At 36.8% G+C, this 12,843-nt stretch overlaps 1 protein-coding gene across 2 annotated transcripts in view; it reads right to left on the bottom strand.

Moving 5' to 3' along the window:
* ADGRB3 (adhesion G protein-coupled receptor B3) overlaps positions 1–12,843 on the bottom strand; it is a 738,597-nt gene that overhangs the window by 417,739 nt on the left and 308,015 nt on the right. For both annotated transcript variants that reach the window (XM_053603066.1, XM_053603067.1), the window contains exons 5-6: positions 6,388–6,552; positions 5,765–5,929 (exon numbers count right to left, since the gene is read on the bottom strand). In XM_053603066.1, coding sequence (XP_053459041.1) covers positions 5,765–5,929; positions 6,388–6,552 — 330 coding nt within the window. The remainder of the gene's footprint in view (positions 1–5,764; positions 5,930–6,387; positions 6,553–12,843) is intronic.

Here is a 12,843-nt window from a genome sequence, read left to right on the forward strand (position 1 = left end):
ATTTTAAAATGCTGCTTAAATTGTCTTTTCAATTTGAGAATGATCAACATGCTGCCACATTATTTATAAATTGGACAACGTAGGGTAATATAAGATTACAACAAATCGCTTTGGTTTCTGCTGTGCCAGAAGCTGTGAGAATTCTCCCGAAGTCTCTTCTGAGGATCAGTCTGCTAAGACGAGTTATGATAATAATTATCCCCATAGCAACAAGTTGAATAGCGGACATCTGGTGTACATGCTGTACACACGTCGTGGTACTATCCCATGTACACAGTAATTATTTTAGACTTCAGCAGTTCCTCCTTAATTCCGCACATAAAATTTAGCAGCTTTGCTGTGAAACTATGGACTGGAATAGGTAATACAATTCATGCTTTTTGAGGCAAGGATTAGGTCTTATTTTAAACATTTATTAAAAAGAGTGTTCTTTTTTAATGGAGTATCTTCAAGTTCCAAATTATCTCCTGCTTTTTAGAATTTATTTGAGGTGACTTAGCAAGACCAAATAGAACATTTACAATGAAAGATGAAAGAAATCAATACCTAGTGCCACCTACTGTCAACCTTCAAGTCGGCAGTTGGTGTTAGGTGAACATCTGGTGCAAACACTTAGGTGGAACATTATTTGCTATGTCCAAAAATATTCAGTGGATACACTTGCTTTAATCTTTTAAGGAATTTAGTAAGTAATAACGTATGTGCTTATAGGATACATAGATAACATCTGACAGCAGAAAATATTAGAAAAGCCAATGGCCTGGTAGCTTTTTAAAGGACTATTTGAGATTAACCTTGTCTTTGGAATGAGAAAAGGTAAAGCAGGTGCCAAGCTTTCAGCAAACATTTCATTATAAGGTAGTATGAGTTTTCCTTTTTCTTTAGAACTTCAATGCAATTTTACACTGATAGATTTGGGTTTCTAATTTCATCTGTACTTTAAATGGAGTGCAATGGTCCACACAATTAAAAGAGTCAAGTGTATTAAACTAGTTAAACCTGCCTCTAATTAAAGACCAAATATTCTTACCAACAGTGATTAATTCACCATTCCACGAACTGGGGCCTGAGGAGAAAAAAAGGTCATTGTAAACAAGGACCTGGTTTTCCTCCCTGACATCAGCCCCACACTAAATATCATATATCTATATATGTAAATGGTAGCTAAGAGCTTGCTTGGCAGGATAAGAGACAGGGGACGTATACACTTGCTCAGGAAGAGAGTTGCTGGAGATGGTGATGACAGAACTAGTGAAGATCGGTGTCTTGGCAACGCCTCGTTTTATATCAAACTTGTTCAAATGATTCACAAGTTGTTTTTCCTGTCCCTATGAAACAGGAAAATGGGAGGACTGGTGATGGATAATGACTTAAACCATCTTTCTTGACACACAACAACTAGTTAATAACCCTATTTTTTCTTAAGGAATTCTGTAAAGAGATCTTATTTTGGTTGAAGCATGAGCTGGCCAGAGGTACTCAAAATGAATTGTATGAATGTTCATTATCAACCAATTCCAGAAACAATCTCTTATTATTTATGAAAAAGCATTAGAGGAATAAAATTTCGCAATCTGGTTGAGGCGATATGTATTTAAACTTTCACCAGCAGAGAAGAGGTAGAGGACCATCCAACATCTTTGTTAATTTCATCTTATTATTATTATGACGATAAGTCATTAAAATCACTCCAGAGGATGGCCCGCAGACCAGCATCACCAGTACCACCCGAGAGCTTGTTAGAAAGGCAAATTCTACTTTATCTCTGCAAAAAATAGAAAAATTATAAACAGTAGCCTATAGGCCCAGCCACTGGGGAGGCCGAGGTGGGAGGATCACATAAGCCTGGGAGCTATGATAACACTACTGCACTCTGGCCTGGGCAACAGAGCTAGACCTTGTACTTCTTTCACCCCAGCCCCCAAAATAGGGAGAAAGAAAGAAAAAAATGCAAATGCCTAAATTAACAGGCACTCACTAGACCTGTTGAAACAGAAACATGGAAGGTCTGGGGCTCAGAACTCTGTGTTTCCACAAGCTGCCCGGGTAGTTCCTACGTGCACTGAAGTTTGGGAAGCTCTGCTGCGTAAGTGAGGGCAGGCACTCAAGACAGGAGTGCAGAGTAAGCACTTCGATTCTTTCTTCCTATTGAAGAGAAGTTAGAAGAAAATTACTCAGAAACCAAATGAATAATTTCCTGGTCCCCAGAGAATACGTAATCCTGTTGGAGAACAACCTTAGAGAGCTGAGGAATAGTCGCTCCCAGAATGATGATTCTCCTAAACTGGGGGAGAAGGAGACTGCGCCAAATTCGCTGTATCATAGGGCTTTAATACAAGTGCATTAAAATGTTGGAAACAAGTTTTGCATCACCAACACTAGTGCTGCCCTCCCTGGGAATGAATATTTAGAGAAAAATATCACAATAATCGCTACAGCTCTGGTGTAAGTTGCCATCACCGTGTGTATTTATGATAAAGCTACCTTACTTCACAAGGTTTTTGAACACATTCAACCAGCAGGCTTCACTCACCATTGATAGACAAGGCAATCATGATTCCAAGAAGAAAATTTTATGTATGCATTAGTGTAATTTTTACTTATAAATAGTGCGTTCCAACTTAGCAGTTAATGACTGAGGAGTAATGGATCGTAGAATCACAGCTATAGAAATAGCGAGCCCTTCCCCCGGGAATACAGCAAGCAGGTCCCCAGGCAGCCAGAAAGTTAATTTAGGCCAATCCAGCAGTAACATTTGCTCTCTGAATAATATTAACCAGGAAAATACTAGAGAAAAACAGCAAAAAATAAAATCCCTAACAATACGATGTTTCACATCATAGAGAAATACCAAAATCAGGGGAGCTGTTACCATCCTACTGTTTTAACTCTCAAAGCCTGAGGGAATACAGTGAGATGGAGATAAATGAAATCATTACTTGGTGTGTTTGACCAATTTAAAAATTGGGCCACTTAATAGCTCCCTTGCAGTTTTTCTGTTTCTCAACTAGCAGTAATTTTTAAAATAAGTTTTTCTTTCCTGAAATTTTTTTGTAATAAAAATGAAAGAGCTATCTCATTGCTGATCAATGATGCCATTTTTAATACTTAAAAAAATCTATTTACCAATAAAGAAATACCCTAATCTCAATGGGAAAAATTTTTTTCCATTCTTTGTAGACATAACAGCTTTTGATTAAATTCAGATGATTAATCATTATTTTCATTAATTATCCAAAGATGTGTATATATTATATTTCTCCTTCCTGACAACAGAGGGTCTCTTGGCACATTTGATTAATTTGTTTTGCAACCTAATTCAATGAAGCATAAAAATAAATAGTAGTTGTTTTCAGAAATCTGAAGAAAAATTAGGAATGAACGGTCCTAAAAATAATACTAGAAAAATATGTTTTTTAAAAAATAAATGTGCTGAGGTTTGTTATTGATGAAAAAGAGAAAACTGCCTTAGTAAGTGTTATGGTGATTTGAAAGTCTTCTCAATTTATAGTGCAAATATGTAAATAATATAAAGGCTGAAAATAGGAATGCTAAATATGTGACCATAAAAGTAATACTTATAGACCACAAAGAGGAACTCCAGTATGGGAGAAAGCATGTGCACTATGGAAAACAGTTATTAATAAATGCAGCTCTTTTTATAAAATATTTGGGGGATCATAAGATGTGATGTATATTAGTGCAAGCACTAATTTATAAATCATATAGTTGATTCAAGAATTCATTTTAATTGTGAAAGTGATTTTTATTCACGTGTATACTTATAAGTAATGTATGGTTCTCTTCAAATCATATTACTGAAAAAAGTAAAATGAAAACATTACTAATACCCAAAATGTATAGGGTAAAGTAATTCTTTTCAGTTTTCTGTGATAATTTCTCACCCTGCCTTAAATCATGAAAGCCAGCAAGCAAACCTATCATACAAGCTATACTATCTTTCTTATAAATAGATGTGTAAAATGTTTTCCAAACAGCAGGTGGCAATCTTTGTAAATTTGATGGCCACAGTTTTACCTTTACCTTTCTAACCGCAGAAGAAAGACGGTTTTAAAGGACCAGTTAAGAGCCTTGCTATGCTCAGACTGCTTTAGGTAACTTCAGATATTAAAAGGTGTCGTATTTAATCACGTCTACTATTCTAATGACATTTCTCCCCAGGCAAAATAAGTGTTTTTGTTTAATACTTCTTACTTCTAGTGTAGCCCAGGAACAATTTCCCAGTGCTCCTCTGTATAAGGATCCCTCTCTTCACAACCCCTTCATGCTAGTTACTTCATACCATACCAAATTCACGTGACCTTAAGAATTAACGAAATTAATTTTAGATCTTATTTAAGCTGTAAAAATCTCTTTCATATATATTGTTACTTTTAAGATCCAGTTCTGTCGGTAGTCTCACCCCCGAAACTGTGAGAAAACTAACTATGGAGACATACAAAACTCTGATTCCTCCATATCTCTTAGACTACTTTAGTTTTCTTAAATTGAAGTAGTCACGTTAGATAGAGACAAAAATTTGTACCTTTCCTGAACTGAAAAGGAAACTCAAAGATTTGGAACTACCCCGCTTCCCCGAAAATAAGACATCCTCCGAAAATAAGACCTACTTACAGGAAAGATAAGACGTCCCCTGAAAATAAGACCTAGCGCTTCTTTGGGAGCACACCTTAAATAAGACACTGTCTTATTTTCGGGGAAACAGGGTAGCTGGTCTCACTGTACCCCTAGGAACCATATAGGCAGAGAGATCAGCTAGTTCGCCCAGGAAGAGTTCCAGTTACTACCAGCAAGAGGAGGCCCTGCCAAGTCTTCAAATTCTCTAAGTTCGGCACTTTCCTCTATATCACACTGGGAGGTTTTGAAATTCTATCCTATTAACCTCTTCAGCACACTTATTTTTTCCTATCATATCATTCCCAAATCCTGATTATCACTTATTTATTAAGTGCTCAGTGTGTCAGTAATATTTTATGACAGTTTGGACTGTATGCATGTTTAGGAAGGAGTCTTTGTTCTGTACGATCTTTTAAAATATGCACTCTAAAATTTGGGCAATTTCTGACTTTTCTTTCTGTTCCATGGTTACATGTACAATTTTCTAATGCAGCGGCACTTCTGTTCTTTCATTAATAACTAAGACCTTAAGCTGTCACTTAAAATTCCTCATGGGAATTTTTTTTTTTTTATAGTAGAAAACAGGGCAAGGGCAAGTAAATGGAAATACCCAAGGTCACTCATCAAGGTGAGAATAATAAGCAACAGAACTTAAAAGGGCTTGATAGTTAACACCATGTCTTTATCTTCTCTTCTTTTAGCTTTCTAACACTTATGTTTTTATATTTCTAATATATATTATAGATAATCTAAGGCAAGTTGTTTTGTAGTCTCAGTAAACTAATACTCCATAAAATATTGGAAATATTTTTACTGGAAATAAAATATTGGAAGTACCCATAATTAATGTAAACTATACCTAGTCTTATACTCTTTGGTAAGGCTACCTGTATATTATCATATTTTTCAATTTCATTTTGCAACAACAAATAATTAAAATACTTACAGGACTATTTTCTGAACATAAACAGAGATTGCCCCATATGTAATAGAAACAAGTAAACTTCCACTGATCATAATAATCCTTGACTGAGAAAGTACTGCCCTTAATTAATGGTAATATTGTAACGTCTTATTTTTTCAGGTTATAAAGTATTTCCACGGGGATAAACTCCGTTCATCTCACCAGGGCACCGCTGCTCACTGCATCTTCTCACTTCCTCGCCCGTTCCTTCACACTGCTGCCCTGTTATGGCTGCACCCTGACAAGTCCGGATTCGCCTCTCCCAGCCTCCGTCACAGGACTTGGAACAACCACTCCAGTGACCCCATTGATTCCACTGACCATTGGCTGAAAGAAAGGTGGCACAGTCAATGGCAGAGGTGTCCCGCCTACTGCTTGGGAATTTTAAAATCTGAGAGTATTACTGTCCCTTTAGTTTTTAGCAATTGACCACCATGAATAAACTTTATTCATATATTTAAATTACTGGTCAAATAGAGACAGCACTGTGATTAACAGAAGTTCATATGAGCATGTCAGAGCCTTTACATGGACATTAAACCTTACTGGTAAAAACAATGCCAGTTCAGTGCTAAACGTCATCAACTATTTTGGTATTTAATCGCAGAACTTCCTAAATTTTATTACTTTATTAGCACGGCATACAGTGGGATAAGTTCTGGTGTAACTGGCTTCACCTAGAAGACATACCTAATTATTATGACATAATTCCAGGGCCGCCTGGCACAGTCCCGTCACATTGTGTGAGGGGTTGGTGCCCTCTCTGAGCAGGACTCAGGCCTCACCTGTACACTCGGGGTTGTAGCACTCTCTGCTTTCCGCCCAGGGCCCTCTGCACTCGGAGCCCCCGTGAGCAGCCGCGGTGCACTGGCGACTCCTCTGCTGGGTCCCGTTGGAGCATGTCACTGAGCACTGGCTCCACGAACTCCACTCCTGCCACTGGCCATCCACTGCCAAAGGAGAAACAGGCAATATAAGGAAATCTCCCACAGGGAAGGCTGCACACAAAGTACATGGTAAAACCACCCTTGAATTGGAATCTCAATCGAGGGACACCAAATGGGAAGGTCACCCTAACGTGAGATTTAAATATTACCCTCTGAATTACTAGTGCCTTATTTTCCACTTCTCTTTCCTATTATATATCCAGTATCTCTTTATTCACTTATTTCTCTAAAACTATTTATTGAGTCCTCTAAAACATAAGGCCTTGGACAATGAGATGGCTACATAGAGCAGTTGAATAAAATGAATACTAATAGCAGATACAGCACATATTTTAGAAAAGGAACCACTAAAAATAAACAATTAAGAATGGTCTAAAAAAAATAAAAAAAAAAGAATGGTCTAAGTAAATCCATTATATAGCAGTGTTGTAAAGGATAATTTCGTCACACTGTCAGATATAACTTTGGAGGGTCCATGGAGTCTTCCGTGACTAACCGAGGTTTCAGGCAAGCCTTGAAGGACAAAGAGAAAGCACTGAGGATTAAAGTATGTCCTGCACAGAAGGATGTACAAAGCTCCTTGGCAGAAGAAACATGGCCATTTCCAGGAACTGGAAGAAGGTCATTGTGAATAGACTCTAGAGAGCTGGGTGCAGAGAGGTAACAGAGGAGGGTGGTCAAAAAGAAGACACCGGATTTTATAAGACTTTTGTCAGCTGTGTTATGTTTAAGAAGATGCTGAAGGATTCAAATGGGGGATTCTATGATCAGATACAGTCAGGACAAGGAAGAATCAGAGGAGAAGTTGGGGAGGTCTGAGCCAGGATAATGAGGCAATGCTGATGAGAGCCTTGGAGAGATTAGAAAGCTACGAGGAAGGGGTGGTGAGAGGAACTCTTGAAGGAGCTGAAACTGAAGAAGAAACAATCCAGGTTACTCCCAGATGACTGGTGTATAAAGATTGGAATTTTTTTTTCTTTTATTAAATCATATACACATAGATCATGAATATATTTATGCATTTGTGGGGTACAATGTATTGCTTTTTTAGACAATTTGGAATGCTTACATCAAACTAATTAATTCAGCTTTCACCTCATTTACTTAATTATTGTGTTAAGACATTTATGTTCTATAGTCGATAGTTTTGTCTTGTACCCTTGCCATATGCCCCATGATGACTGGAATTTAATATTGACTGTTGTATTTGATTTGTCTTTAGGATGTTCACATTGAGATTTATTTATTTATTCATTTATTCAAATGATTTTTGAGCAACTACTAGTTATGAGATGCTGTGGTAAGTGTTAACAAGACATAGAGAAATAAAAGAATATAAATCCCAACCTCAAGAATCTTATCATTTAAGCCAGTATGCATGCAAACAAGTAAATAAAAGGTTAAGGGCAAAAATTTCCTGACACGACACACAGTATTTAGGCTTTCAGAGGACAGATAATGGAGGAGTAATTATATTAGATTGACAACGGTGAGATGTGGGCAATTAGGACATAAGAGATAGCATTGACAGAGGCCTAATCATATAGGCCACCAAACAGGAATGAGCCAAGGATTCAACCAAAAGTATTCTCCAGATTAGAATGCAGCAACTAGCATATCTGTGTACACATGTGCTAGTGTATGGCTGTCGGCTTCTTCCAGTATCATTCCATGGTTCTTCCTCTATTTGATCATAAATAAAAGAGATTTCACCACAAATGCAAAGTTCTGACTGATCTGGGCTAATGTTGCTGTGAAAATTCATCCAAACAAACAAGAAAGCTTGGCAGAATATGAGTAAATACTTTCGAACTAATTTCAAGCCTCTCATGTAGCTATTAAAAAGAAGGTTGTTTAATAGGTATCTAGCTGTTAATAAACCCTTTGTGAGATTAAAAATCACAAAATGCTAATTCAATCATCCCATGCATGTAATTTTGGCACCTCACTTTATTAAACGAATCTGATACAATCTTATTGACAATGTACTCCATTTGCTAGACAAAAAAGAAAATTCCAGGGAATCATAAGACATTATAAATTATTTCTCCCCTACTTTGGCTTTAAATATGAGTGCATTTTTCATTTTAGAATTTTGCTTTTCAGGGCTAACACTTATTAAAGCTTGCATTATGAACTCTCACTCTCCTAAGCATTCTCAGAAGGGCTTATAAAAACAGATTCACGCCCTATGCCTTACTATCTATTTGGCCAAAAAGTGTACATTATTGAGAATGCTCAGAATGCAACGCATCAACAAAGGTGAATGAGGTGATGCCAACCTCATCTTAGTGCTAAGCAACTAGTAGAAAGGAATAGATGATGTTCTTCAGCGTTCCGGTTTGAGGCAAATTTTGAGAATGATCTATCATGAACGCAATAGGTGCCCGCTCACTGGCAAAGAGAAGATAACACCTTTCTAGCTAAGAGGATGTGGAGTCAGGAATGAGGAAGTCAGACGTGGAAATCAGAGAGAAGAAATTTAGCAGAAGGAATAAGAAAAGCCCTTGCTCAAAAGATAGTAGGAAGCATGAGGATATAGATGATGGGATTTGCTCATTAACTTTTCACTGAAAGAAGACTTTGTGTCACCAATAGTAAAAAAGAAAAATTAAAATTTTAAATTCACACACATGTAACATTAGTCGCTCAGTCCTTGTTGACAATCTACATATTCTGTGTTATGGCCGACATTCCAGAGAGGGTTAATTATTAGAAACCAGATGATCAACAGTACTGCCCACTAAGAAATACACTAAGAAAACACGTATTTTCGATGTGAATGGTTATGTTTATAAAGTCAGTTACAGGAAAAAAATGACATTGATGATGTATCAAGTGGACATTTTTTGTTCCTTTCTATTTATAGTGAGATTCAAAAGATCCTTTTACTGAACATGAACTCCACTGTTAGGGAAGAAGTGACTCGACTAACTCATTGAATAGAAAAAAACAAAGAAGAAAAGCTTGACATTTCTTTGGTGTGTCAAATTCAAGTCATTGAGAAAATAGAGAATTGAGAAGTCAGAAAGGAGAGGGACATACGAATTTAATTTAAAGGACTAGATGGCATAACATGTATATGAAAGAATTCATTTTCATGCCAAATATGAGACATTATTTTAGTTTTTTCTTTTCAGTTGCATATTCTAGAATTTTTTAAAAGTCATTATATATATATATATATATGTATATATATATTTTTTTTTTATAGGGACCTTAGCCCCGAAACATCTCAGGAAATTATAGTGTCATTTCACTGAATGAGAGCAGATGGAAGACAGGGAGGTTGGGGGGAAGTGAAAATTAAGAGTTCTGTTCTGGACATTTAAGCATTTTGAAACATAATGTATTCATTACCTTTTAGGGATAAATGCTGAGAAACTTAAAAATAGGCATTTATCATATGGTATATCCATATTTCTTTTTTTGTAGGCACTCATCTAGGTTCTCCAAGAAGTGAGGGGATGCCATCTTTCTTTTTATTTCTTTAGTGGGGAACTGCTGTGGGAAGGAAGCTGGTTCTCCTTCAACCCTGCATGCAGGCTCCTCCCCACAGTTAGCAGGCGGCAGTGGAGACAACAGTGCCTCTGCTCACGGCAGGGCTGACTTCCAAATTTCCTAACAAGAACCTCTCAGGGTCTTTGGAAACCTATCATGTGAAAATACCTTAAAGCTTTGTAAAGCTGCGTGCCTACTGAAATATGACTCACATCTTGGTGTTCTTTCAGAAAAGAGTTCCATGATAAGTTGGGAAAATGTAAATGTTCCAGAACCCCTCTTAGAGTTTCATAATGCACTCAGAAGTAAAGCTGTAGAGAGGATTTAGTCTGTGACTGGCCTTGCTCCTCTAGGACCTGGTGGAAGTGTGTTGAGAAAGATGTCTAAGCTTAGCTTTCATGTCAGAGAGTCTGGGGGGCTGTGATGGAAACAGATACACAAATAAACGGTGAATAAACAAACAAGAGTGTTTCAGGTCCAAGTGTTATGAAACACGTGAAAAGAGGGAATGCCCAACCAGGCCTCTCTGAAAAGATGATACTGAGCTGAGTCAGAAGCACCAGAAAGAGCCAATAACGTGAACATCTGCAGAATGCCCCACAAAAATTCAAAGTTTTGAGATCAAAAAAGCATTGTGTATTCAGGAACACATAGAAGGCTGGAGCTTGTGGGACCGTGGAAAGGGCAAGGTGGCAGAAGATGGGTTCAGACAGCACCCACCAGCCAGATCTTATGGGGCCCTGTACGCCATGTAAGCAGGGGAGATACAAAGGTATGGGGGATTTTTAAGTAGAGAAGTGATAAGATACAATTTATATTATAAAACTGAATTTTACTGTTGTGTGTAGAATGGACAGGATGGGGCAGGAATGGGTACTGGGAACTATTGCCCTAGACTAGGCAGAACTGATGATAGAGTGAACTGCGTTGGCATCAGTGGGCATAGAAAGAGGTGGATGTATTTGTGATACTTTCTGCATGTAGAGTTGGCAGGTTCGTGGGAGGCGATAAAAAGTAGGGAATCAAGTTTGGTTTGGGGGCTTTTGCTTAATCAAATAGGCAAAAAGTGGATCCTTTTATTGAACCATGTTAGTCTATTATCCAAACAAATCTGTTCATGTACAGCCCTAAAACCAAAATTTATATTTTTATGACACTGATTTTTGGATTGCCATTTTGGACATGATTCAAGGAGTAGTACTGTACTAAAGAACTTTGTTTACAACATTGCCCCCCAAATTTATTTGGAATTCAATCCCCTCCTCTCTTTTTCATTTTAATTATTCATGCATTAATGAACACTATACCAGAATACATATCTTTTATAGTATGTAGCTACATTGAGATCAATACTTTCTCGGGCCTTTTTAATTTGTCTTCATTTCCATTATAAGCACTAGCAGTTGGGTTTATTTTATTTTTTAACATTAGTTTTAAATTTAGAAGCTCCAAGTAGCTATTATTTGATGAGTGATTCTACAAAGATGACTAAAAATCCAGAAGAGTAAGGGTACATTTTAAAGCTGGGGGAACACTGAGAGACCAGCCTGTGTTATCATTGTGTAATGTGCTCCCTTAATACATAAATGTCACTTTGGGTACAATTAAAGTTTCACTTTAGCAGCATAATAAATAACCAGATTGTCCAGAATCAGAAGAGTTAAAATGACAAAAATATTAAATTATTACATGTCTGGGCTTTACTTTGTTATATGAACTTCTTGCTGCCACATAAATATAATTGTGCTCACCTAGTAGAAAAATTGTCTTTGTACAGGGGCCAAATTAAATTCTGTGACATATTTTAATTAAAGTATTGTCAGAGGATTTTCACAGTTTGACCAATAATTGCTGACAATTTAGAATAGTTTAGATAACAATAACCACAAATTAGATTATGCACTGGTCCATAGGTTCTGAATATTTTAATAATTCAAATTCTCATTTGGCACCGTCTTTGGGATGAATATTGTGGATTGATTAAGTCTCCTATAAGGAAGTATCAAAGGGAGAAAAATTCTGAGCCCTGATTTTGAAGTTATTTCAGTTAGTGATGGCAAAGTTAGAGAGTTCAAATTTGCATTGAGTTGGGAGTTACCCAAGGATCTGGAAAGACTCTTTCAGGATACAACACTGAAATATACCATAGTCCGACCTCTGGCTTTGGGCATATGTTGAAGAGCAAAAAATCCATGTCTGCCACTGGCCATTTTAAAATAAACAACAAAGGAGAAAAAATCAAAATGCAATATCATCTGTAAAAATTAGAATTAAAAACACAAGCAAATGATTATGGTAAGGTTAAGAAGAAGAAAAAAACGTGGTAAACAAGTTAAAGTTTAAATGAGAAAAATATTAGTAAGAATAAGCAAGGCAAGATTAATACAGACACGATTAATTTTAAAAATCTTTCAAGCTAAGAACTGAGTGAACATTGGAATAATGTTCAAAATCTAAGCTGATACAAAACAAATACAATTGCCATGCAACAGATTAGAAAGTTAAGTAGATAAAATTGAAATTAATTTAAGAATAGGTTAATGAGCCAGCATTTGAGTTTCAAATTATAGCATCCTCATGCCACGACAATCAGGGACCTTTGACCCAAGTTCCAGCAAATGTCTAGCATTTTCCCACTTACTATCTTCACCTGACAGAGGGACCTCTGGCTCAGATCTCTCAGGTGCTGAGAATCAAAATTTTAGGTGCACAAAAGATTTAAGCCTCTTGCTTTAGATAATAGAGTTTCTGAGGTCTTATTGGGGACTGATTCTCTCTTTTTAGTGTCTGTAA

Source organism: Nycticebus coucang, chromosome 9 (genome assembly GCF_027406575.1).
Source record: "Nycticebus coucang isolate mNycCou1 chromosome 9, mNycCou1.pri, whole genome shotgun sequence".
Classification (NCBI taxonomy): Eukaryota; Metazoa; Chordata; class Mammalia; order Primates; family Lorisidae; genus Nycticebus; species Nycticebus coucang.